The following is a 23663-nucleotide window of genomic DNA, read 5'->3' on the forward strand; positions in this document are numbered from 1 at the left end:
TATGAAATCAATAACAAAGAGTTTTTGAACTTGAACAAATATTACATGATTGTATAAAGTATTTAATTACCTTTCACATTTGAAGCCACCAAAAATCTCTAAATATTAATTCTAAAGTTTTGTGGTATCCAAAATGTCTAGCTATTGGAATATTGTCACAAGCTTAAAGAATGCATAATTGTGCTTTACTTTTTGAAATATGAAATTAAGCCTTAAAATAAAATAGATTTTTTTAAAATTGAAACTTAGAAGTATCACAAAAAAAATGTTCTTAATATCATGAATAAGAGAATTAGATGACATAATTGATTGAACTTACTTGAAAAATGTTGAATTAGTTGTTAAGGTTGATTTCATTGCTCAAAGATGAAATTACTCCTTCTTCAAGAAAATCATTATTTTTTGATTAAAAGATACATTTATTTCTTTTGATATAAAATAAGAACGTTTAAATAGGATATTTGACAAACCTTATTATTTTTTGGATTGAAAAATAATCTTAAAATCAAATATTTATAAAGACATACTCCAATAGACTAAGCGACAATTCAAAACATGTATTGACTTGAAGTACTTGAGGTTCTTATGATTTGTATATATAATGACTAAATTAAAAGTACTTTCTATATAATAATACTATTATTGAAATGAATCTATAATTATAAAAAGTTCCTTGTTGTAAATCTTGTAGTTAATCTTAGTTGCTGACAATTTCTTAAAATGAAAAGCTACCAAGCGGAGCTTATCATCTATTTCCATTTGTGATATTATAGCAAAGTTTAATGCATCAGTTTTTATAAAGAATGTCTTGAAAAAATTGACGCAATATAAGATTTGTACAAAAATAAATAATATCTTTAAAGCTACAAAAGATGCTTCAATTTCTTTGCTCTATTGAAGTTTGTCTTTATATGTTAGACATATAAAAAGAGTTGCAACTTGAAAAAAAAGTTCTTGATGAAGATTTGATAATAATTGACAAATTTCAAAAATATTATGTATTTCTAATTATTTTTGAAATTATCTAAAATATAATAGTTTGAACTTTCTTAAGATCCATTATAAGGCCATCATTTAAAATGATGTATGCTAAAAAAATCAACTTAAATAGTATAAAATATACACTTTTCCATCTTAACTTATAATCTTGTATTTTTTATTTTTGTAATATATAATAAACATAAAGTTCATATTCTTTTATATTTTTAGAATAGATTAAAATCTTGTCCAAATAATAAGTGATAAATTTATTTAAAAACTTACAAAAAATATTATTTATTATATATTGAAATACAATTGGTGCATTTGTAAGTCCAAAAGGCATGACATTATATTCAAAAAGTCTATATCTGATTTGAAATGTAATTTTTTATTCATCTCTTTATTTAATGCATACTATATTATATATTTTTTATAGATCTATTTTAGTATAGATCTTTGTTTAATTTAGGATATCAAAAAGTATTGAAATCAAAGATAGAAGATACTTATTCTTGATGGTGATCCTATTGAATCCTCAATAGTCTATATACATTTGCAGAGATCCATCTTTTTCCTTTACAAATAAGATAGAAGCATTTGTTGGAGATATAGAATAGCGTATGAAATTCTTAGCCAAATTTTCTTTAAAGTATTTATTAAATGCAACCAACTCATTCTATAATAAGCTATAGATTGGTCCAAATAGTTGTTGAGTTCTTAAAAATTGATGGAATAATCATTGAAATGATGCTTCAAAAAAATATTTATATTTTTTTTCTCAAAAATGTCTTGATAATCTTGATACTAGTTTAGAATATCACTTGAAATATTTTTTCTATCAAAAATAGATGTGGCATATATAACAAAAGTTGACCTTTCTTTTGCAATATGTATGAAAGTTCTTGCACTTATTAATAAGGATTTGGACATATTAGACTCATAGATTTCTATTTGATTAGCAAAATATTAAGCTTAAGTATGAAAAAAATCAAATATTATAAGAAATCTAGTTTATTTAAAGATTATATTTTTTTACCCATGATAATCCTAAAATAAATGGAATAGAAGGACGTTTAATCACATTAAATATTATTAAACTATTATGACTACTAATTATTAAATCTAAAGGAATAATTTCATAGAAAACATTTCCAAAAGATAACAAACAACCATCTATTACTTCTATCTGTATATTTTTGGATTTTTTAAAATAAGATATTTCTTATTTTTTAACAAAGTATTTATTTATAAAATAAATTGATGCACTTGAATCTTACAAGACCAAGACTTTGTGATTTTTTAGTCCTAAAAAAATTTCTATTATAGAATAATGTAAAGGATTTAAGAAGATAATAAGACCTTTACTAGGTGTTGTATAAGATTCTAGTCATTCAATCTCCATTGTAGCTAGAGAAATAGATTTTTTAATATATCATGTTCTTTGGAACCACACTCCTTATTTTGTATTTATATTGTTTCTTTGGATAATATCAAGCAGTGTGCTTAGGTTCTCCACAATATAGGCCCAATTCTTCTTGATGGCATCAAGTCTTTTGTTACTTAGTAAGAGGTTTAAAACGTACCATGTCAATCTGCATAGGTTCCAATCTTGATGAATAAGCTTTTATAAACTTAATAGTTGTTGCCATAACTTAACTGGTACTTCTTCAACCAAATATTTTTTTTTAGCATTTTTTAAAGAGTCAATTTTTGTATGTAATAGCTTAGATAATAAATTACTCTAATAAGTTTGTTCTTAGTATTATCAATAGTAAATCTTTAGTATAATATTTTAATTCTATATCAAAATTAATTAATAAAGACCTTGCTATTTCTAATCCATGCCATAAGTAAGGTTTTGGAATTTAAAAATTAATATGGTGGTTGAATGTGATTCTTATTGTAAAGATATAAATTTGATCTCTACTACCTTTTCTTAATCACTTTCTCTAAATGTGATTGTGAAGACTTCTCAAAATGAATTTAAATCATAAAGTAATCATAATTTTTTTTATTATATTAAAAATATAAACCAAAAGAAAGCACTCTCAAAGAAAAGTGCACCTATGAATCCAACTTAAGTAAATCCATTAGAATATTGAGAAGGATGTAGCTTTAGATAGAATTTGAGGATTTTCAAGATTTGTAAAAATCCTCAAAACTTTGATCTTGTTCCATCAAACTTTTCTAACATACTTATCTTTGCCACCTTTATACTTGTAGTATTAAGACTTTTTAAATTTAGTTATAAATTTGATCTATTTGCTTCTTTCAATTGCATATTTTTTTTACACAGACTTTAAACTTTATTGTTTGTTTCTTCCATAGATATTGAAATACTACCTTTATGATTGATGTTAGAGATACATGAGATTTATATCCTAAGAATGTTGATAAGATTGTAAAGATTTGTAATGGTTGCAAATCTATTCTTACTTTTACCAAGAATAATATTGATAATTTTTTCTTTTTATAAATAATTCCAATAATTCTTTAAGTCAAATTAGAAGAAGATAATCTACAACCTCTAACATCAAATAAAAATTTCTACAAAGAGAGATAATCTACCTTCTTTAATAAAAGAATCATTATTAGGAATTAATATTAGATTGAAAGTAGGTAGTTTGTAACCTTCAAAATATAATAATAGAATTTAGATACTGCACTCACTTCTAAAAACAAGATAAGAACAATAAATTAGTACTCTTGTTAAATTGTCAAAGACATGAATCTCAAAAAAAAAAAAAAGATCTTAATACACTCTTATGTTAATTGAAAAGGCTAGAGAATCACTCAAAAATGGTAATATATTGAAATAGAATGACTATTGCTAACGATAAAAAGACTGAAAAGTTTTAAAAAAAACTAAGAACTATAAAGGCATTGATAAGATTAAAGAAGGCTTCAGTCTTACATTCATATATTCTATCTAACTAGAAGCTTTGTGGCAACATTCTATAGGACCTCCAACACGTATCCAATTTACAAGACACATGTCTTACCTTGTAAGATAAGTTTATTATATATACACCATATTATTAATTTGTATCATAAGCTATCAACATGTTATCATGTGGCATGATTTTCTATCTAAGAATATACCAAATATCTAGATGTAGAGAGTTTAGTTTTAACTTATTCGACAAGTTCCAATAAATAATATTTTCTTATTATAAAAGCCAAAGAAATACAATAGTATTTCAAGGTATTTTACTAATAAAATCTTTTTATATTTAAGAAGCTTTATATATATAAGGCTTTCTAAAGGATTTAATAATGTCCTAACATCCTTTACTATATCAAATCATAATTAATTATTTGTTAGTAAGTTTGATTTTTCATAATCTTAAAGATAATCTATAATTTTCTTACAAATATCCATCTTTATATCATAATTTTTTCATAGCTCTATATCTCTATCTTTAATATATATAAAGTCTTGGCTCCCAAAAATCCTTTTACTTTGAATAAAATGCCCAAGTTGTAGCAAAAATCCTTCAAAATATTTTTCTCCTCCAAAGGATTTTTTCTCTTCGAACTTTAGAAATTTATAACTCTTGATCCAACTAATCAATTTTTTTCAAATATCTAGAAATTAAAGCCTATACCCTTAAGCTTTGCCACAAATAAAATGAACTATAAATCTACTACAAATTATTTGGCATCTTTAAAATCCTAGTATGTGCTTTAAATCCTAATTTACAGGCACCCAAACACTATTTTCTTCATATCTCAAAAATCCAAAACTCAAATGCCATACAACTTATGTTTAAAGTTTATTAATAAAATAACACATTATTAGAAATTTAAAACCAAAATCTTTTCAAATTGCTTAAGATATGATTTGAAACACAACCACTAATAAATTAGGTCACTTACTACACTTAGATTGCAAGTGCTAACTTTCACTTCCTATTATTCTTTTATCCTAGCTTAAAATTCATCAAACAACATGCAAAAAGTGTAGTTAAAAAAATGTTCCCTTCAATTCCAGTTGCATATCCTTCATTACTTTTCAAATCCACGAGTTACATCCAAAAGAGTGACAGTAGGTATAAAATCCACATCCTAACTTTGAGCACCTATATCTTTTTTATAAAAACTCCAAATCATCCAAAATTTATACTAAACCATAGCCAAAAACCTAAACTCTTTGATTGTAGCCTCTTAAGTTCAAATGACCTCAAAAGAATAACCTTAATTCCTAATAGGACCTCAATCAGCCTCCTTGAAGTCCATTGGACATGCCTTTTGGTCAATAGCAATGGAGATTTTCATCATCCATCTCCATTCATCCATATAGATGCCTTAACTACTCTTTTTGCTACCTAAATCCATTTCCAATCTTTTTCCTTATAAGATTTACATAATATATGCCCTAAACACCAAATAAAAGAAACAAAATAAGAGTTAAAGAGTCACCAATATTCAATTAAGGTGGCTCTAAATATATAAAAAATATTATCAACATAAAATCAACCTCAATAATAGTCCTTTTAAACAACGACTTCAAAATAGTAATCTAATCATAATATTTATTACATAATTGTTAAACTAATATTCCATAATTTTATAATTGTTACACTTAAAAAAAAAATTAATTCTTCTACAAAGTTATTCGATTTTAATTCAAATCATATTTACTTGAAATTTTATTCTTTTAGAATCATTTTGGTTTGTTATTAGTAAATTTAAAATTATTGCATTGAATTATTAAAGAATAATAATTCTTATTGTACATTAGTTGATTGATTGATTATATATGTATTTTACCTTATTTACTTGTTTTATTTAGAGCAATTAGTTTCTTTTTTTGCTTTCCTTTGTTGAAGCTTTTACTGCCCAAGGCACTTAACCTTCTTGGATGAATGAAACCAGCTTGCCAATCATTCTTCTTATAAGTTATTATGAATTTCACAATACACATGAATTGCATAATAATCAAAGAAGGTAGCACATGAAATCTATTTCTATAGAACTTTCACTCTCACATCCATTCTACCAATTTTGTTCAGGCTCATACTGAGCAGTATGCATAATATTGTGCACACATAACGACACAGATTTCGAACTCGCCGCTCTAGTTTTTCCTCCCAGACCTGTTGTCCTGCTCATGAAATTGAGACATCTTGTGACAGTCTCCTGCAGATATCAAGCCTCACTGTGCTTTTGTTCTTGCTATGGTGCACAGTTCTAATCACTACTCAAACTGAAAGTGGCAACAGAGGCAATGGCTGAGGCTGGAATCGTCAAATCGAGTTACTGGTTAGCTAGAAACAAGTGGCCGCCGTCGATAAGGACGAGGCTCGTGCAGTCTGGGTGGAGAGGGTGGATGCAAGTCTATAGTGCGCAGCAGGTGTTACCTAGAACGACATGATGCAGTGGACTGTCCTTCGAAGGATGCACAATTCGAAAACCGTAGCTCTGCGCGCCACCAGACCATCGCATGCGGGGCACATTGTGGCACCTGCAGGTTCCCGGGTCTAGGTCACCTTCGGGGGTACCAAGCACTAGCAATGCGGATAGTATCCGTGGCTCGCAGAACGGTGGTGGTCGGTTGTGAAGTGGAGAAATACGACTCTCTCGATGGGGATTAGAAAACTAGTTGTGGCAGGGGGTAATCTTTAGGTAGGTTAAGCAATCTCATAATCTGATAGGCCAAGGACTCGTCAACCACTGTGTCATGTCTGGAAACCCAACGACGCCAAGCTACGCCTAAATCCCAGCGGATGCTAGCAGTGTTCAGTTCTGATACATCTTGATCTAGTCATTACTCTCAACGAGTTTGAGTACACTGAAGCCAAAGATGGGTGCACAGTTTCTATACTCTATGCACTAGAATCTTACCATATTACCATGTAAGTCGTTCATAGCAGACAATGGAAAAGACCAAAAATTGGAAAACAGAGTTAAACTGCAACCACTGTTCATGACTCGTTCTACACGGAATACATTCTCGACACAGATCGAACCAGGAGAAACCCAGTAGGAAGTAATACACCAGCTGATATGACGGTGTTCGGAGTAAGGGCTTATCGGACCACACCCAAATTTCCTGCACTCGCGTTTGGAGTGTGAGTTTTAAGCACGCTAACCATACAGACGATCAACAAACTGTTGAATCGCACAAACTACTCACGAAGTTGGGGATGGCGGTTTAGGAAGAAAGTGGCAAGTCAAAATTGGCGTCCTCTCCTAGAACAGCCTGGCTAAGAGAACTAACCCGAAATGGGCACGAAATGAGCTGTAGAAAAGTCGGTAAATCGCTCATACAAAGCCACTACTCACAACCCCAAAGGAGATTAGAGATTCCAGCTCCCCATCAGGACTACAAAACAACGGCCGACCCAAACGAGGCAACAGCGAGACCCACATTCTGCGGGGCATTCGAAGTTCAAACGCGCATGGCATTGGGAACGGATGAAGAGTGCGGCTAGGGAGCGTGGGGATCTCTCCTGGGGCGGAAGTGGACGTCGTGGGGTACGGAGAGAACATGTTCCCCTCGTAGATCCAATCTCGATGGGAGATATGGGGGGGGGGGGGGAGTTGGGGCATGGCGTCGGGGCTCCAGGCTGGGCCCATGGGCTGATTCTGTGAGGTCGTCTGCGGATGCTGCGCAGGAGGATCAAATCTCTCGCTTTCCACTGCACACTTGCCCGATCTTTTGAGAATCTTGCCGTCTCATTTGGTGCCCGTTTGCGTAATCTCGGACTCGTGGGAGCAGTTGGGGAGCTGGAGCTGGATGCGTCTTCGGCCGGTATGATGTTTTGCGAAGGGCTTGTGATCAACTTTATTGGAGGTCAGCGTCTTGGCTCATTCTAAGGACGCGTTGTGAGTTGACGGGAATTGGAGCATGCCCTTTCTATTTCTACGTTTATATCTAAGTTTTTTTTGGTTTTTTTGGTTTTTTTTTTTGTTTTTGTTTTGGTTTTGTTTTGTTTTGTTTTGTCTTTGTTTGTTTGTTTGTTTGTTTGTTTGTTTTTTTTTTTTCTTTTTGGTTTTTTGGTTTTTTGGTTGATTTGCAAGTTGCGAGTTCTGGGATGTTACTAGGGCTTTTGGTTCGATTTGTGTTTTGCTTTTCCTGCGGTGTTTAAATTGGTGGATTGGTGGAATTTTCATCGAAGGGGAAAGGGTTTTGGTCTATACAGTATCTCGCGTTGTTCTATTTTTTGGTTGGGTAGTTTTCACCAGGTGTTCCTTTGGTGATTGTGTCTGTTTCTCATGTGGCTCTTCTTTTTGGCATTGGGTATTATTGGGTGAACGTCGTCTTCGTTTTGCCTTTTCTCTGCGACTTTCGGTTTCTAAGTAATGAGATAAGCGGGATTATGTAGCGACATTTGATCTCCGAAGCCAATTTCCTGCTTAACTCCACGCTGCAAGATTGTCCTTCAATTGTCTTTGCCTACCTCCGTGTTTCAGGTCGTATGTGAACAATGTGGGGGTTTGAGGACCTCTATTTCTTCTTTTGTCATATTGACAAAGTGTTGATTAATATTTTACATGCACTCCGTTTTAGAATTGGATCAATTTATGTCTTTGTATTCTAATGTCAACATCCACTGTACATCATAATGCTTGTAGCTCTTTGAAGCACTGATGGAGCAGGTGCACGGAAACTTAGGACTTGCTTGGAAGAGAGAGCGTTTTGATTCTCAACAGCATAAGGCCTTGTTTCACGTAACTCAGCTGTAGACTACCAACTATACACTCAACCCCATTGATAAATTTCGACGTGATGCATGAAAGGTCTTTCTGTTCTGAAATTATGAATTCTTCGCTGAGTACAAACCTTGTGCGGAATGATCTCAAAAGTGGTAAACGTGGTTTGTTCAAGTGCAGATGCTGTATTCAAGAGCGACGTCGTAGCGACTACCTCGACAGGAAGCAGGATTTAAATTAAACTTGCTGGATAGGAGACTTTGGGCCGAAAGGATCATGTCCAAGTTGCCTCAGCACTATTGGAAAGGAACACTTAAGAGAATGCTAGCGAAGAGGATAAATGGATTGACATGGAGGGTACAGTAGAGATATGAATGTTGCAATCAAACTATTGGATTTCCCCACGGAATGGGGAGCTCGTAGACATGGGAGGCCCTTGTCGGATCGTGGTTGGCCAGGAGGCTGGCAACAACGTCACTAACAAGGACCTTTCTCCTATTGATGACAAAGCGGCTGCAAAGAGCTTATCTTTGTATGAAAAACCTTATGAGCTATATCAGACCATTCGCCAGCGCTTTGAAAAGCGGGTATGAAATTGACCCTAATTATACGCTTTGTATCATGGACCTAGTACACTTTTGAATATACTGGAACTTGTATTCGAAATAGCACCTCCCCAGTCAGGAAGTCCTTGGTTTCTATCGTTGTAGTTCGAGTTGGACTTTCATTATTGAATTCGCTGTTCTTCGTTGTATCGAAATTGGATGCAAGATTTCAATTTACTTTTTTAATCTAGTCTGTCGTGCACCTGTATGGTTCTTGATTTTTTAGTTCTACCAGCATGCATTCATCCAGTTTTAGGATTTGCTTTTGGCATTTATGCTGCAATCGTGGAAGGGGCTAAGAGAATAAGTGTCGTCTCCACAAATGTTCGAAACATAAGTATTCTTAACTATTGCATTCATTCCGCGGTATTTTTGTTAATAGAAATTGAATTGAGTATGATTTGGCGAGATCGTCATGACTCAGAGTTGTAGTTGGGACAAATGAATGTTTGTTTTTGTTGATCTGAAGTCATGTTTTGCACATTAGAGAACTTAGCCTAATATGCTTTTAGCGTAGTGGAGGTGGTATTGCTTCTCTTTCTTTTATATCTGAACTGAAGCATTTACATTTCTAAGTGAAAAGTGGTTATTTGTGCTGCAGCCTGTCTTTCTTCAAAGATGCCTCAACTACAAAATTCAAGCACTGCGACAGAGGCGGTGAGTGGGTCTTTAAATTGGCCTAGGAAATGAGTCTTCTATGGACCATATTTTGTCAACATTTGAGCCGAATAGACTTGCGTCGTCGACTCCTCAATTGATGCTGTCTTCTTCTGTGTCTAATGTCCTGGTATGTTAATCTATTTATATTTTGAATATCACCTCCATCTTTTGTGCGTCTACCCTGATGAGTTTTCTGGTTCTGGTCAGGTTGAAGGCAACAATTCAGCTGAAGGGTCTTGAAAACATACCTTGTCTTTCACAATGGTACTGTCGGAGAGGGCGAAAGGAGCCTGGTCCAAGTACCCCTGCGACACCCCAGTATTTACCCATGTTTGTAATGGTTTCCAGCCAGCCAAATTCCCAACAAGAGGTATCTAGTATGCGGTCCACCTTTGAATCTAGCCTCATATTCGAATAGATGTTGATTGTGCCGCTTTCTATGTATTTGGATCGAGTATTTCTTCTATCCTCTTATCCATGTGGTTGATCTTCAGACTGTAGTTATTAGATTAGCCGGTCGCATTATTCGAACTGGTATTATAAATTTTATATTACAGGATTTTCAGGAGTATTTTGCTTATTTGAAAGCCTTGTTAATTTGTTGCAGATGTATTCTTTGAGCAACGTCATTAAGGTGGCCAAAGTACCCCTTGTTGACAATGGTGCTCTTAGCGCTCCAGTTACATTTTTAATACCACACTTGGCAAAGCTGTGTGTTCTTGCCAAGAATGGCCATCTTATTCTTTTTTTTACATTTGGCAAGTCATCATTTCTACTTCTGTGATTTCATGTGTCATTTCAAGTTTTTAGGGGTTAATACTATGTTTAGCGTAAAGAGGTTTCATTTACATTTTAAAATTTGTCAATTTTTTTTGTATGTGTGTTTTTATAAGAGGTTCAAATGAAAAGCTGTAAATAAATATTGAGCCACAAGCATTTAGCCTTCTTTTGTGGTGATTTTTCGTGTGGCTGCAGTTGATCGAGCTGATTTATTTCATACCGACTCTGGGAAATTGAAAGATCTAGGTAAATTTGATGACAAAATTTTGAATGCTGGATCACTATTGGCATTGTTCTCTATCGTTTCTTTCGAGGGTCTTTTTAATGTTTCGTTACTAGGTCTGCGTAATTCCAGTTAAAGCTGAGACTTGGTCATCACTTGGTGTGGAGACAATCCTGTTGGTACATATTATGTAAGTGTTCTCGTTCTGAAGTTTGAAATTTTTGACTAAACTTTGGGAAGGAAGGATACATGGTTAAGACTTACTTCTTTTGCAGAGGATTGCAGCGGTCGTGTGGTTTGGGGCAAGCTTAGCATGGCATCTCTTTGTCGTCAATGGCTAAAGAATGCAGACGGGGGTGCGTCACTGATAGGTCTGAATGGTGCCTCTGTTGAGACTGTTTGTAGTCTGGACTTTGCTCACAGCAAGCTGCAGGTACTGGATACGTGGTTAAATATGTAGGAAAACCTCGTCTTTTGTAGCAATTAGTTTTTATGCGACATACATGATCATGTCCCACAGCTTCAGAGTGGGATAGTCTGCACAATACTTAGTTGTACTTAAGTTAATCGATGTGTTGAGCATATGTTTGACTTGGTTACTTGATGCATACAAATACAAGTGTAATTTTCATTTCTGTCTCTTAATGCCTGGTCTCGTGGACTTAAGTTAGATATTGTTGGAATACGTCTTAATGGGGTAATACGATTTTTGAATTATCGAAATGTATTCCTTCATATGCAGCATCAGGACACGGCACTTGGACGCATGATGTGTATGCAACCTCTTTGGGAGCTTTCGGTGAGAACTGAGGTACAGATATTTCTAGCTCGTTCTCAGGCTGACGATGTTTTGATTCTGTTGTATGTACAGTTAGTGTCCTTTTTTAATTTCATTAATAACAAGACTTCAAAGACTAGGAATGACTGCCTCTTTTGAGAATTTTATTTAATGGTGGGGTGCTCTTTAGTTAATGATTAAGATGAATCGATTTCCCGATGCCACTTCTTTGGTCAAGTGTGACTAAAGTCCAGTCTAAGAACTCTCAATATTCCTTGATCTCACAGATGAAGCTGCAAGTGTGCGCACATGCTGTTGAAATTAGACATGCGCATGTAAATGGCCGTACATCAAATGGATCGTCTCACAAACGTATTTCCTCCTCGCCCTCTCAGGCTCTTAGGTACTAACTGTTTTGCTGTGCCCCTTCACCTGCCCACATTAGTCAACATTTCAAATTCTTCCTTTGCGAATAGTTTGCTTTTCTTATATTGTCGCCAAGGTAGTTATTTTTTTATGTATATGGCAAACCAGTTGGTTTTCTGTTCTTTTGGAACATGGTGCTATGAACATTGCAGTTGGTATGGCTTTTGTGCTGCTATCGGAGAGGGAAATGTGATGTTTATTTAACTTTGTGTACAGGAATCCCTTAGGGAATGTAGAATTTCATTTTCGCTGGTACTTCAACCGCTTTGAGAAAAGAGAAGGTGAGATATTTTGTTAGTTTCGGATGTAACCTATTTAATTATGACGCGTCTGTGCCTGAGTAATAGATTGTGGGATTGATTTGAGTTGCAAGTTCGGGGATTCCTTTGCGCTGATTTTACGATGTCTTTCATGATTCGAGACACTTGGTTTGGTTGTATGGTTACATCAGTGAATTAAAGAGTTTGGGTAACGCGAGAAAATAATCTGATTTTATTTTATTTTATGTTTGCTAATTTTTACCTTTTTTCCAGTGACCGAGGGGTTTTCATGCCCATTTTGTTCAGTACGATGTTACACCTTCAAGGTAATTTATTTGTTCTTTCTCTCTCAAAGCTGGCACATAATAACGTTACCTATTATTAAAAAAATAATAATTAGGTTATGCTAAATTCAATATATTTAAATTCATTGGTCTTACATCCTATTCTACTTGAAGGTGGCTTTAGCGAGATTTCGCTGTCTACTTCTAACTTACGTTGGTACAAGTTTTCTGCTAGCTTTGTAGTTATTAAGTTACATTTTTCTTTTTATAAAAGTACAAATTTCACGGAGTTATCTGTGTATTCATCTATTGGTGTAGGGTTTACGATGCCACTTGCATTGTACGCACGATTTATTCAACTTCGAATACTTAGTAAGTTCTTATTAACAATGTTTATGAAATTTTTACTCGAACCAAATGCAATCAAGAGTGCACGTTGGGATATTGGACTTAGTTCAAGTGCTTTTCTGGTGATTCTTTAATACCTTTTGTCCCCTTAACAGTAGTCAAAATAGCATCATGGGTTGTGTTTGAGGTTTCTTGAGATCACTGCTAACATATTTTGTTTCATGCTGTATTAGCCTTGCCCTGGCTGGACGTGGTTGGCCTCACTGTAAATCTATTTCTTCTTCGATGGTCTCTTTGTTTTTCTGAAAAGATTGAATACTAAAATTTGGACTCTTGCCAGCCAAATGCAGACGTACCAATTGTAAATGTTACGGTTCGAACAGAACTACTGGGGCCTGAGGTGAGTTCAAATATACATATTTCGATATATTGTTATTGATAGCGTTAGCTTGTAAATGTTCCTATCAGTAATTTTCCGTGATCTCGTTGCAGTGCAACCTTGTACTACATGATCTTGTATTTGTCTCCTTCATATGGTATACAATACTTAATGCATTTTCAACTTAGGCGGTTTTAAAATTTCGCGTTTAAACGTTATCTTGACCAAACATATTGCCTCACACTATGTGCAGTTTTTCTTATGTTGTTTCCTTAACTCTTGTCTAGAGTTGAGGTTTTTAACTGGTGTATCTACCATATAGGGCGATATTCTAGATTCGGATCCAACTTTAAGGACAAAAAGTTGGGCGTTTTGGTGAGTTTTCCAATTTCTGATCATATCGTAAAAGGATGCCTCAAATCATGGAATTTGTTGTTACTACGTGTTTGAGCTGAATGCTTTACTTGGAAAGAATGAGCGGAAGCTGGGAGAACCAGCTTCTTACCTTGTAATAATTTGTACTTTGTCACATCTAGTTCAATGGCTTTTTTTCATTATGCAGTTGAACTATGTTGACGAAGTGAGAAGGGTACGTAATACTGGTCAAAGCTGATTAGCAACAAATGATTGATACCTGGAGCATTTAACTTGGCCTAAATTTTGGATGCCTCTACTTATGATATCATTAACTTTCTTGATGTGTAGAGTATTTTACTTTCCACTTGTCCTAGATCAACAGAGACCTTGTCTAAAATGTAATCATGAATTTACGTAACTGGTGAGTCACAATTTTATCCTGCAGGTCACTACGGCCATTTCCAAAGATTTGTGGCAGTAAACCAAAAGTCCAGCCTTTACGTGGCGCGGGAGGTTACATTCCTGGTCCTATCAGTCAAGACCTCGCTCCTGGAGTTGCTGACCCTGGTCCTGGAAAATCAAGTCATGACGATACGCACATGATCCAGAAGCAGGCCATGAAAGGGGAAACCAGAGATGGAAGGTCGCCTTGTCTCTCACCTCTGAAACGACAGAAGCTGGAAGGAAGTGATTTCGCTGAGAAAGCGGATTTCAGGACCGGAGTCTGTGCTACAGCATCGGCAGCCCCTCCCGATGAAACCGGTGCCCTGTTGACGACCGCTACCTCTTTTCGACTGCGCCCGGAAAAGAATCGACATGGAGCAGCAGAACGTGCAGAAAAGGCTGAAGCTCGCAAGTATGTGAGATGTGGCTGTCTTGTGTTCTATCTATAATTGTTGTAAGATGGTTTTTCTTTAGTTCTACGTTTTTCATGTGGGTGGTTCACGATTTTCAATTCCTCATTTAAGTAACGAGCTTTAAATGGCCATTCGAACAAATTTCTTCAAGCCTTCTGAGTTAGCTCATACAGATACCAAATGCTAGTATATTCTTTTTCTGGACCGTAAGCTACTAGCAGAAATAGTTGTGGATGTAAGTGTGCATGTGTATATATGTGTGTCCGGCCTAAGATATGAACAACAATTTTAGAACCGTGAAGCTTGGTGTTGAAAAGAAATTTCTTTGACTCCATCCTGTGTTTTGCAGTCGGTTGCTACTTCAAAAGCGTACCTTTTTTCACTCTCACACGGCTCAGGTACTAATGTAATTGATCTGATGTAGCAGGTATTGCTGTTTGGCCTGTGTATGCACTTCTAACATCGACGGATTCTATTGTATTTGATCGTAGGCTATGTTCGTGAACTGCTGATAATGTTTGAAGCTACAAATCGTGAATAAATTCAAAAACAGCATATATTTCATGATGTGCTCATCGTGCTTTCCCTGAATCATTGGAATGGACAACTAATGTTCCTTGTTCATTTGGTTTAGCCAATGGGGTTTGAGGAGTTGATCTCCGACAGGGATAGTGAAGATGAACTTGACGAGGATCTTGCCACGGTTGAAGATCGTCGGGTATTGTGTTTTTTTATTTTTATTTTTCGCTCGACCTTCGATGCTTTTTGTCTGCAAGAAAGCAGGATTAAACATTTTTGATTTCAGTAACCCCATGTATGTTTTGATGCTTGGTTTCTGTCTCAAACTCCTACTTGCTTAATCACAGATGCTTGAGGATTTTGTGGACGTGACTGCGGAAGAGAAGGATATTATGCACCTGTGGAACTCATTTGTGCGAAAGAAAAAGTACTATTATCCAACCTTATGTACTTGGGCTTTAAGGAAGTTATGTTGTCGAAAATAGAAGTGACAATTAGAAAATAAAATTTTAACCTGCTCTGCCAATGTTCGTAACTTGGAATGTGAAGCTGTAACCAATCGCTGTTAAATGCAGAGTTATTGCTGATGGTCACTGCTCATGGGCCTGTGAAGCGTTTTCTGTGCTTCATGCGGCCAAGTTTTCAAGCCAACCGTCATTACGGAGGTGTGCTATTTTTTACTTGCTCTGAAGTTGGATGATGAAATACTTGAATTGAAGTAGTCTTAGACTTGTACCTACGCAAGCTTGGCCTGAATAGTGTTTTTGGAACCCTTACTTTGCACTGACTTTCTTACTGCCCGTTGTGTATCTATTCATATACGTACAGGTGTTTCATGCTGTTTCTTATTAAGCTTTGGAACCATCATCTTGTGGATGGAGCTACCTTCGACAAATGTCTTAAGGTAGTGGATTCATACGCACAGCCAACTAACCTCAAATAAAATGATTTCGGAAAAATAACCCCTGTTTGCTCTACAATAATTCAGTAGCCAACGGCAGGGTCAATTTTCCGTTGTATGTGTCAAAGATGATACCTTTTGGAGCCGTTTATCCTTCCTCATTTGGGATACAAGTTCAAATGGATCGACACGTCTTAGATTTACAGCTTGTTTGCATTACGCTATCAGGATCAGGATTAGGTTCAAGCCGGCACTGATTTGACAAAACCAATACGATTGATTTTGATGTGGAGTCGGTCCTGTAGATCTCCCAGCAGCTTTGTCCGGTGATATCTACTGGCAGTGAATAGGAGTTAGCACACACCATTCTTTAATTAGGAATTTGTTGCATTCTTTGAACGACGTCGTTCGACTAAATTTGTACAGCACCTGTAGTTTTTTAAGACTCTTTGACATTGTATCTCTATTCCTTACCTTTGCATCAGTACTTACGATGGTCATGAGATGCTTTGCGAAGCTTTGGATTAGTTCTCATTTGCAAAGTCTGTGCAATTCTAATCTTAACTAACGGTTCCATTAAACAACATGCTCGGCTGCTATAATTTCGTTCCATTTTTAGAATTTAAAGTCTTGTAATTACAAATAAGCAAATAAAGTAAATTTGTGGATTCCCAAAGTATCTAGATTACACTATGTTATGCTAATATGCACCAAATGTTTTCGTGATTACTTTATTCACCTACACATGCCAATTTAATCCTAAACCAGACCTTAATCTTAAACAGACAAATTACTCTAAATACCTTTCCCTTAGTTTACGATTGGACTTCATGTTTCTATTATTAGATGTACGATAATTTAATCTTATTACCTTCATCTTAATTAGACATTTTTGTGTCCATCAGTTACTGTTGAAAAGATATCTGGGTTCTTTTTACATTAGGGTATTGTTTGTCAACAACGGTCATGCTCACTACTGTTACAATTATTGTTATTTTTTTACGTGCTATGATGAAATAAAAGTAAAATCTATCTTTTTGGAAGTTGAGGTAGATAGTGATTGTTCATAAGAAGAAAACTCAATGATATATTATCTTAGTAATGAAGTCATTTTGATCATACCTTGCAGTATTTTGAATAGTAGCAAGTGGCAGATAAAACTGTACATTTATTAGAATCATAGACGTTTGCCTTTTTGCAAAGAACTGTTTTAAATATATATAATTTATTTTATTTACTTAATAATATTACATTATCTTCCTCGAAAATTTCTTTTATGCACCGATTTCAATTTATAAATCTTATATTTTTCATACATTTTACAGACCTAGATACGTTTTTCTACATGATTCAGAATATGCACTTACAATTTTTATCAACATTTCGAATCTTTTTTCATTTAAATCTGCAAAACAATTTAACATATTTTAATCTTTGATGTTTATGTACATCTAGTTTATTCATGATAATGTTTTCAAATTTTATGCTGAAAATACAAGAACAACCATATGTTGATCAAATTGTAACACATCAAATTCATAGTTTTTAAATCCAATTGTGTGCATCGATCATACTCATTTTTTACAATATAATGTGCTTGGTGTATACAACAAGTGTTTGAATGTTATCTAAATAAATTATATCTTACAAATAACATAAAATAATAATTAAATAAATAAATAAAAATTTATTCATCTCAAGGTTGAATTTTAAATATATCTTTCAAGAAACGTCATAGTTGTAAAAATTTTGATCCACCAAGATCATTTAAAGATCAGGATTTAAAAATAGTATGTGGTTCTAAATTTTCACTTCTATGTTTCTTTCTACTTATCTTTGAATCCTGTTTTTCATCAATGTACAAGTTGAATCTTCATTTAATCTGCATTGGATCACTTTTTCTGTCCTTTATAATTTACCAAAAGAATAAATAAGTATCCTTGCATGTGTATTCCCAACCCAACCAATCTTATTAAGATAAAATCAACCATGCAACACATAAGTTGATTGTACATCTAATCAAACAAAAAACTCAATGTATGGCTCATCCACATCACAAAAATATTTTCACACACACATGCACTCCTAAAATAATGCCACCATACAAAACATCACCACAACATCCTACAAATGTCCCAACATCATCAACACCAATTTCCCTCCTTTCCTCCAACTTCCAATATATGATGATCACAAGCAACCCGTTCACACAAACCAAAAACCAATTCCTTCAACAAGAAACAAAAGCAAAAGAAAAAAAGATAACAGCGCTCACAAAAAAAAAAAAAAAAAAAAAAAAAAAGGCAGGATACCCATTACTTTCTAGCACCTCAACACAAAAAAATGACTTTTCACATCGCATTTACTTAACACCAACACACGAATACCAAAACGAGAATATTCAAAATCACTAACTCTACACTTTATCACCAATAATAAAGAAAACCATCATTCCAGCACCAGAAAATGTATATATATATATATATATATAATTACGTATCTGCGTGGTAATGACGACCACACCAGGTTTCATCAAGTTGGCCCTGATACTCACTCAGTGAGTCTAATCCACGCAATGGCGAAGAGATAAGCCAAGACTAGTCACAGAGAGCAGCATCAAAGTCACCCGAGACTAGGATGCGACTCCGTCATGCACAATCGGCAGCAGCAGCAGCAGCGTTGCGTGGCTTCTGGTCGCGCGCGTTGCTGATGCGGGCGTCACGACCCACCTGGATTGTAATCAGGAGAGGGAGCCCGCACGCCATGGCGTGACTCTGGCTGGCTGGCTGGCTCCCCCCCCACAGCCCCCACTGAGCCCGCTTTTTGTTGCTGCTGCAACAGAGGCTCCAGGCTTTCCGCATTCTGATGTCTGGCCTTTGCCTGCGTCTTTTGTGGGGCCCTTGTTTTAGCCACCTTCCCTCATTCTCTTCCCCCACATCCCCGACCCTCACTGCAAACCTCTCGCCACGCCCCGCGATCCATGCCCCTGTCGTCGTCGACCTACTCCCGTCGACCTACCACGACGATCTCTTTCTTCGCTGAGGTGGGTGTCTAAAAGTGCTCGCTATCCGGTTCGGTTTCGAACGAGGGGACAGTACCAGAGGGTCGTTGAGAGGATTGTGGGTTGCGGAGCTGGGGAGAGGGAGGTGAGGGGATTGCATGGAGGTTGTTGGTGGGTTGGAGGTGGAGGTGAAGCTCGGAGTTGCGGGAGGCTTTCGGTGGTGGTGTTTTGCGTTGCTTGGCTGCTCAGGTATGATGGAGAGGGTTGGATTGGGTTGGCTTTTTTGGGGTGGGAATGGGGTGGTGGGATTGCAAAGGGGTGTTGTTGGTGAGGAAGTGGGACGCAGAGGTGGAGTTGACGTTGGGGTTTGGATTTTGCATGTGGCGGTTGCTCATATGGTTTCACTGGATCAGTTCGAGATCTGCCTTGGTGAGTTTTCCCCTGGGACATTTTGCGGAACCAAGTGTATCGGCTTGCTCTTCGAGTTTTTTTGGCATTTTGGATATTTTTCGGATTCCTACTGGCACTCTCTAGGTCTGAGATCTGTACTCCTAAGACTGTTGCATCCTAAGCCTTGAGCACACGTAATTTTCTAGCACGCAGTTATTTTAGGAAACGAAGCCTTTTGCGAAGATGTGAAAGAGTTTGGATCCTTGAAGCCTTGTCTCAGCAGGTAGCAATTCATCGTGCAAAGAATTTTTTACGTTTACGGTATTCCGTGGTATCCTTGATATCCCTGCAGTTTGTCAAGAGTTTTGTGAGTACTGTGTGATCACTCTTTTGTAGATGACTACAGCTGTGTGTGGATTTCTGGATTTTCAATTTTTGCTCTTGGCCTTTGGAAAATAAAAAGACTGCTCCGCCGCTCAAAGAACTAGTGCGCGTATTATGTTAATATTGATCGTGTAGATCTCACTTGGTGTTGTAAATATTGAACACTTGCCCTTACTATTTGTGGTTCCGCAGAGAATTTAGAAAATGTAGTCTTAGGATGTGGAGCTTCTCAGCCGATAGCTTCACCATCTCTACCTATGTCTGAGTTTTTGTCTTCAGGTGAAGTGAACATACACAGTTTCATTTTCTTACTGTAGTTTCTTTTGATCTCGACATAGAGTTCATGAAGCTTAAAATGACCCTAGTCATCTTTTACTTCGTTGTTTTTCATCTGGGGAAGAGGTATCTGGTTGGGCTAATCGTTTTGAAATAGTACCGAAGCATTTCTCTCTGGTACGCTCTCCTCGATTGATCGTGTGTTGATTCCTCTCTATAGTGCTTGATAAGCGCCTGGGATGCTGGGAATGCTTATTAGGGGTCATGCTAAATGTGGTCATATTTATGAGATACTGCTGAAGCATCACTTTTTTCTAACGCCAGATTTTATCATTACTCTATGTTGTGACAATATCTCTGATTTCGTCGATGTTGAACTGGCAGTTGCAACTTTTGTAAAAATTTTGTGCACCTGCAATAACGATTATTTGTAGATGCTATTCAGGTCAGGGACAAAGTGCTGTTTTAGGTAATATGCTGGCTTAGTGACCTTGGAGACTTGAAGCTGAATGAAGCCTCCTAGTGGGCAGAGACTACTGTGGCCGTGCGGTCAAAGGGGCTGGCGGCCTAGCAGAAAGCCACCTGTGAATGGGATTTTTGTGTGATTTGAAGTGAGGTCCCTTACAAAACTGGGCTTATGGTGGAAAAGAATGCATCTAGGGATGGCGGTACTCCTGCGAGAAATGGACATAATCAGCAGGTGGCTACTCCTGGCAATTATTAGCTGTTACTTCTCCCGTGATGCTTATTCGCAGTGATGGGCTGTGGACTTGAACTTGGAATTTTTTAGCAGTTTTGCTGAGGGAACGCTGTTAGTTACTGTCTTTTTATATTTGTTTCGGAGGTAAATAAGATCCATGGCCCAAGTGCAGGATTCTTTGGTAGCAGTGGGATTGAAATACCTAGTTGTCTGCCTTCTGCATAGTAGACGTCTGTCTTTCTGCTTCAAACCTCCGAAAAGGTTTGTCTGAGGTTAAGAACCTGAAGAATATGTGCTCATGTGAGTAGATGGCGGGGAATCAAGTAGACGCAAGACATGGAGGATGTAACTTCTTTGCTGGTAATATGAAGGTATTTAATTTGATTTAGATGCTTCAATTGTCTTAGTCATAATGAGCTTTGGAACTGCGATATATTTCTGTTGAGACCGTGTCGGATACGGGAACTTGTGTTGATTTGTGAAAGTGTCGGGCAGGACCTTAGCAGCCTGAAGGAATGGAGAAAGTTATCAACTGCATGGAGGCTGTTGGTCTTGGTAGTCATTGGAGCTATTGGTTTATACACGTGTATGGTGGGCGTGGGCACAAGACAATTCTCATACGAGTCTGTGCAAGAAGTGATCGTGAAGGATTGGAGACGAGAAGATGATTCTTGTTCTCGACGTGGTCCTTCTGTAGATTTCTACCAGCACTATCCACTTCCGCATGCATATGAGAGGTTAGTTTCGTAAACGTTGCTGCCCAAGTGGTTCACTATGCTCATAAATTCCCTATAACACTTTCTAAATCAGCACTTCCTTCTTCTCATGAAGGTCACTCCTTTCGTTGTGCTATGAAAGGCCTCTTGATTTCCTGTTCGTTTTGCATGCAGGCAAGAGTGCACTTGCACTCCTGTGCACTATTTTGTAATATTATCAATGCAAAGATCAGGAAGTGGATGGTTTGAGACTCTACTCAATAATCACCCAAATATTAGCTCCCATGGCGAGATCTTTTCCGTCAAGGATCGGAGAGAAAATTTTTCCTCTATCGCAAAAACCATGGATAAAGTCTACAACTTAGATTGGCTGAATAGTGCTGCTAAGAATGAATGTACTGCAGCTGTTGGTTTCAAGTGGATGCTCAACCAGGTAAATTTCATAAGATCCTATCATGCTCTTAGTTCCATCAGGTCATACACGACTTTTTTCGTTTTGCTGTTAGTTTCAGAGCATTATTCCTCCATTTCGTTTTCGGTAGCTAAGTGTTTCATGTAGCAATTACTTTTCAGGATTTCTGATGTTGCGAAATGGTTACGAAGCATTGCTCGTCAGTATATCAGATTTCAAACTGTTTATCAATCTTCACTGAATGTCTGACCTCATTCTATTATAGGGACCGATGGAATACAACAGGGAGGTCAGGGAATACTTTGAGAGAATGGGTGTTTCTGTGATTCTTTTACTTCGACGGAACGTGTTGAAGCGGCTAATTTCAATCTTAGCAAATGCATACGATCGTGTAGTAAAGCCTCTGAATGGCACTCATAAGTCGCATGTTCACTCTGTTGAAGAGGTACCTCTCTCAATCACTTTCTCAAAAGCGAGCGCTGTTGTCGTATCATGGTTGCTACATTCGAGTGTGGAAGTGCTGCATAGTGTTGAATTATTTACTGAACTGTGGGATAATATTGAAAAACTTTGTTCTGCTCGTCTCAGGCTATGAAACTGGCAGAATACAGGCCAGTCGTAGATGCGAAGCATTTGTTTGAAAACTTGGCGCGAGTTGAGCAGATAACTGATGACGCCCAACGGTTCTTCAATAACACTCGGATCAGAGTTGTTCACTACGAAGATCTTGTGGTGGATCCTAAGGTTGGTCGTCTCCCATTGTTCTTAATCCAGATTTCATCTGAATTTCGAGGTCATTCAGTGAAATAGATGCTTGGTGTTTGAAAATCTGTGATTTGCATACATAAAATTTCGCTCTTAGTTTTAGTTTCCACAACTTACGATTTTAAGCCCGTTCAAATATGCAGTATCTGTCCGAAATCCAACATTTTTTGGGGGTGCAACCCCGGAAGCTAGAAAGCCAGCAAGTTAAGATCCATACACGACCACTGAGAGAACAAATCCAAAACTGGGATGAGGTACTGATTCATCTGAAAGGGACAAAGTATGAGAGTCTTCTTCAGGATGACGGATACCCGTGATCAAGAGCGTGGGCTGCCAACTGATACATATATGCTTCTTTTGTACAACAGCATCCCTGTGTAAGTAGCAATACTTCGTGACTGGTTTGGTGCATAAACCGTGGATAGGTTCGATTACTGGTATGATGGTAACTCTGGAAGATGATTTTCTTAGAATGCCATTCCAGCTCCTTTGATTTTTGGCATGTCGCTAAACCATGTCAATAATTGCTTGAGCTTGACACTCTGCAAAAGCGGGACTTTTTTTTTCCCCAATATTACTTAGCCGATTTCCTCACTTTCTATTGGAAAGTCCTCGATGTTTTTTTAGTACACGTGTTTTTGTGAAAAAATTGTTGGTGGCGACTAAAAGAATACGGCATGGCATTAACTCAATGCCAAATTGCGGGCGACTTCCCAGGTTGCTGTGATCAAGTTCAATAAGTTTGAATTCGACTGGATATTAAAAGGGGCTTTTATAGATATGGGATAACGTTCAGAGAATGAGTTGGTGTGAACTTGATTATGAGCTGGTTTCAAATTTCTTATTTTAAATCTTTTTTTTACAATTATCGTTATTATAGGAGATCACATCAGGGTATTATTTCATAATTTTACTCAACCTTAAATGATCTAAGCGAGTGGTGGAGGGTTACGCTTAATTCGAATTTAGCAGCCGAAACGCTTCCTGCTGGAATGGATTGAT

At 36.6% G+C, this 23663-nt stretch overlaps 2 protein-coding genes across 22 annotated transcripts; both read left to right on the forward strand.

Moving 5' to 3' along the window:
• Positions 1-7534: 7534 nt before the first annotated feature.
• On the forward strand, positions 7535-16490 carry LOC112283800 (polycomb group protein EMBRYONIC FLOWER 2). 4 transcript variants are annotated; one of them, XM_090250966.1, is made up of 21 exons: positions 7620-7780; positions 8563-8669; positions 8821-9227; positions 9847-9902; positions 10113-10275; positions 10513-10663; positions 10881-10931; positions 11184-11341; positions 11651-11719; positions 11974-12089; positions 12329-12393; positions 12646-12698; positions 12975-13028; positions 13345-13404; positions 13706-13758; positions 14186-14596; positions 14947-14995; positions 15232-15315; positions 15464-15543; positions 15692-15781; positions 15945-16490. In XM_090250966.1, the coding sequence occupies exons 3-21, from the start codon at positions 9015-9017 to the stop codon at positions 16057-16059; spliced, it is 2091 nt and encodes a 696-aa protein (XP_090107092.1). In that variant the 5' UTR covers positions 7620-7780; positions 8563-8669; positions 8821-9014; the 3' UTR covers positions 16060-16490. The 4 variants fall into 4 exon arrangements, with proteins under 4 accessions (XP_090107091.1, XP_024378738.1, XP_024378745.1 ...); XM_090250965.1 differs by lacking the exon at positions 8563-8669 and having other exon boundaries at positions 7535-7780; positions 8816-9227; XM_024522970.3 differs by lacking the exon at positions 8563-8669 and having other exon boundaries at positions 7548-7780.
• Positions 16491-19126: 2636 nt separating this feature from the next.
• On the forward strand, positions 19127-23255 carry LOC112283905 (uncharacterized). Of its 18 annotated transcripts, none has more exons than XM_090250975.1 (11): positions 19127-19267; positions 19432-19447; positions 19615-19691; positions 19985-20071; positions 20503-20768; positions 21077-21139; positions 21264-21505; positions 21659-21917; positions 22162-22341; positions 22485-22640; positions 22805-23255. In XM_090250975.1, exons 5-11 carry the CDS (start codon positions 20706-20708, stop codon positions 22976-22978), a joined length of 1137 nt encoding a protein of 378 aa, XP_090107101.1. In that variant the 5' UTR covers positions 19127-19267; positions 19432-19447; positions 19615-19691; positions 19985-20071; positions 20503-20705; the 3' UTR covers positions 22979-23255. The 18 variants fall into 18 exon arrangements, with proteins under 18 accessions (XP_090107101.1, XP_090107099.1, XP_090107108.1 ...); XM_090250973.1 differs by having other exon boundaries at positions 20514-20768; XM_090250982.1 differs by having other exon boundaries at positions 20514-20768; positions 21077-21128.
• The last annotated feature ends 408 nt before the right edge of the window (positions 23256-23663 follow it).

Source organism: Physcomitrium patens, chromosome 6 (genome assembly GCF_059467195.1).
Source record: "Physcomitrium patens ecotype Gransden chromosome 6, ASM5946719v1, whole genome shotgun sequence".
Taxonomy (NCBI): domain Eukaryota; kingdom Viridiplantae; phylum Streptophyta; class Bryopsida; order Funariales; family Funariaceae; genus Physcomitrium; species Physcomitrium patens.

Excerpts from the sequence above, each read along its gene's own strand:
- LOC112283905 (XM_090250968.1), top strand. The coding sequence starts at position 20,706 with ATGGTGGAAAAGAATGCATCTAGGGATGGCGGTACTCCTGCGAGAAAT. Across the intron at positions 21,506-21,658 it reads CTTCCGCATGCATATGAGAG|GCAAGAGTGCACTTGCACTC; the intron begins GTTAGTTTCGTA and ends TTTTGCATGCAG. Across the intron at positions 21,918-22,161 it reads TCAAGTGGATGCTCAACCAG|GGACCGATGGAATACAACAG; the intron begins GTAAATTTCATA and ends ATTCTATTATAG.
- LOC112283800 (XM_090250965.1), top strand. The coding sequence starts at position 9,015 with ATGTTGCAATCAAACTATTGGATTTCCCCACGGAATGGGGAGCTCGTA. Across the intron at positions 13,759-14,185 it reads ACAAAAAGTTGGGCGTTTTG|GTCACTACGGCCATTTCCAA; the intron begins GTGAGTTTTCCA and ends TTTATCCTGCAG. Across the intron at positions 15,544-15,691 it reads TCATTTGTGCGAAAGAAAAA|AGTTATTGCTGATGGTCACT; the intron begins GTACTATTATCC and ends TGTTAAATGCAG.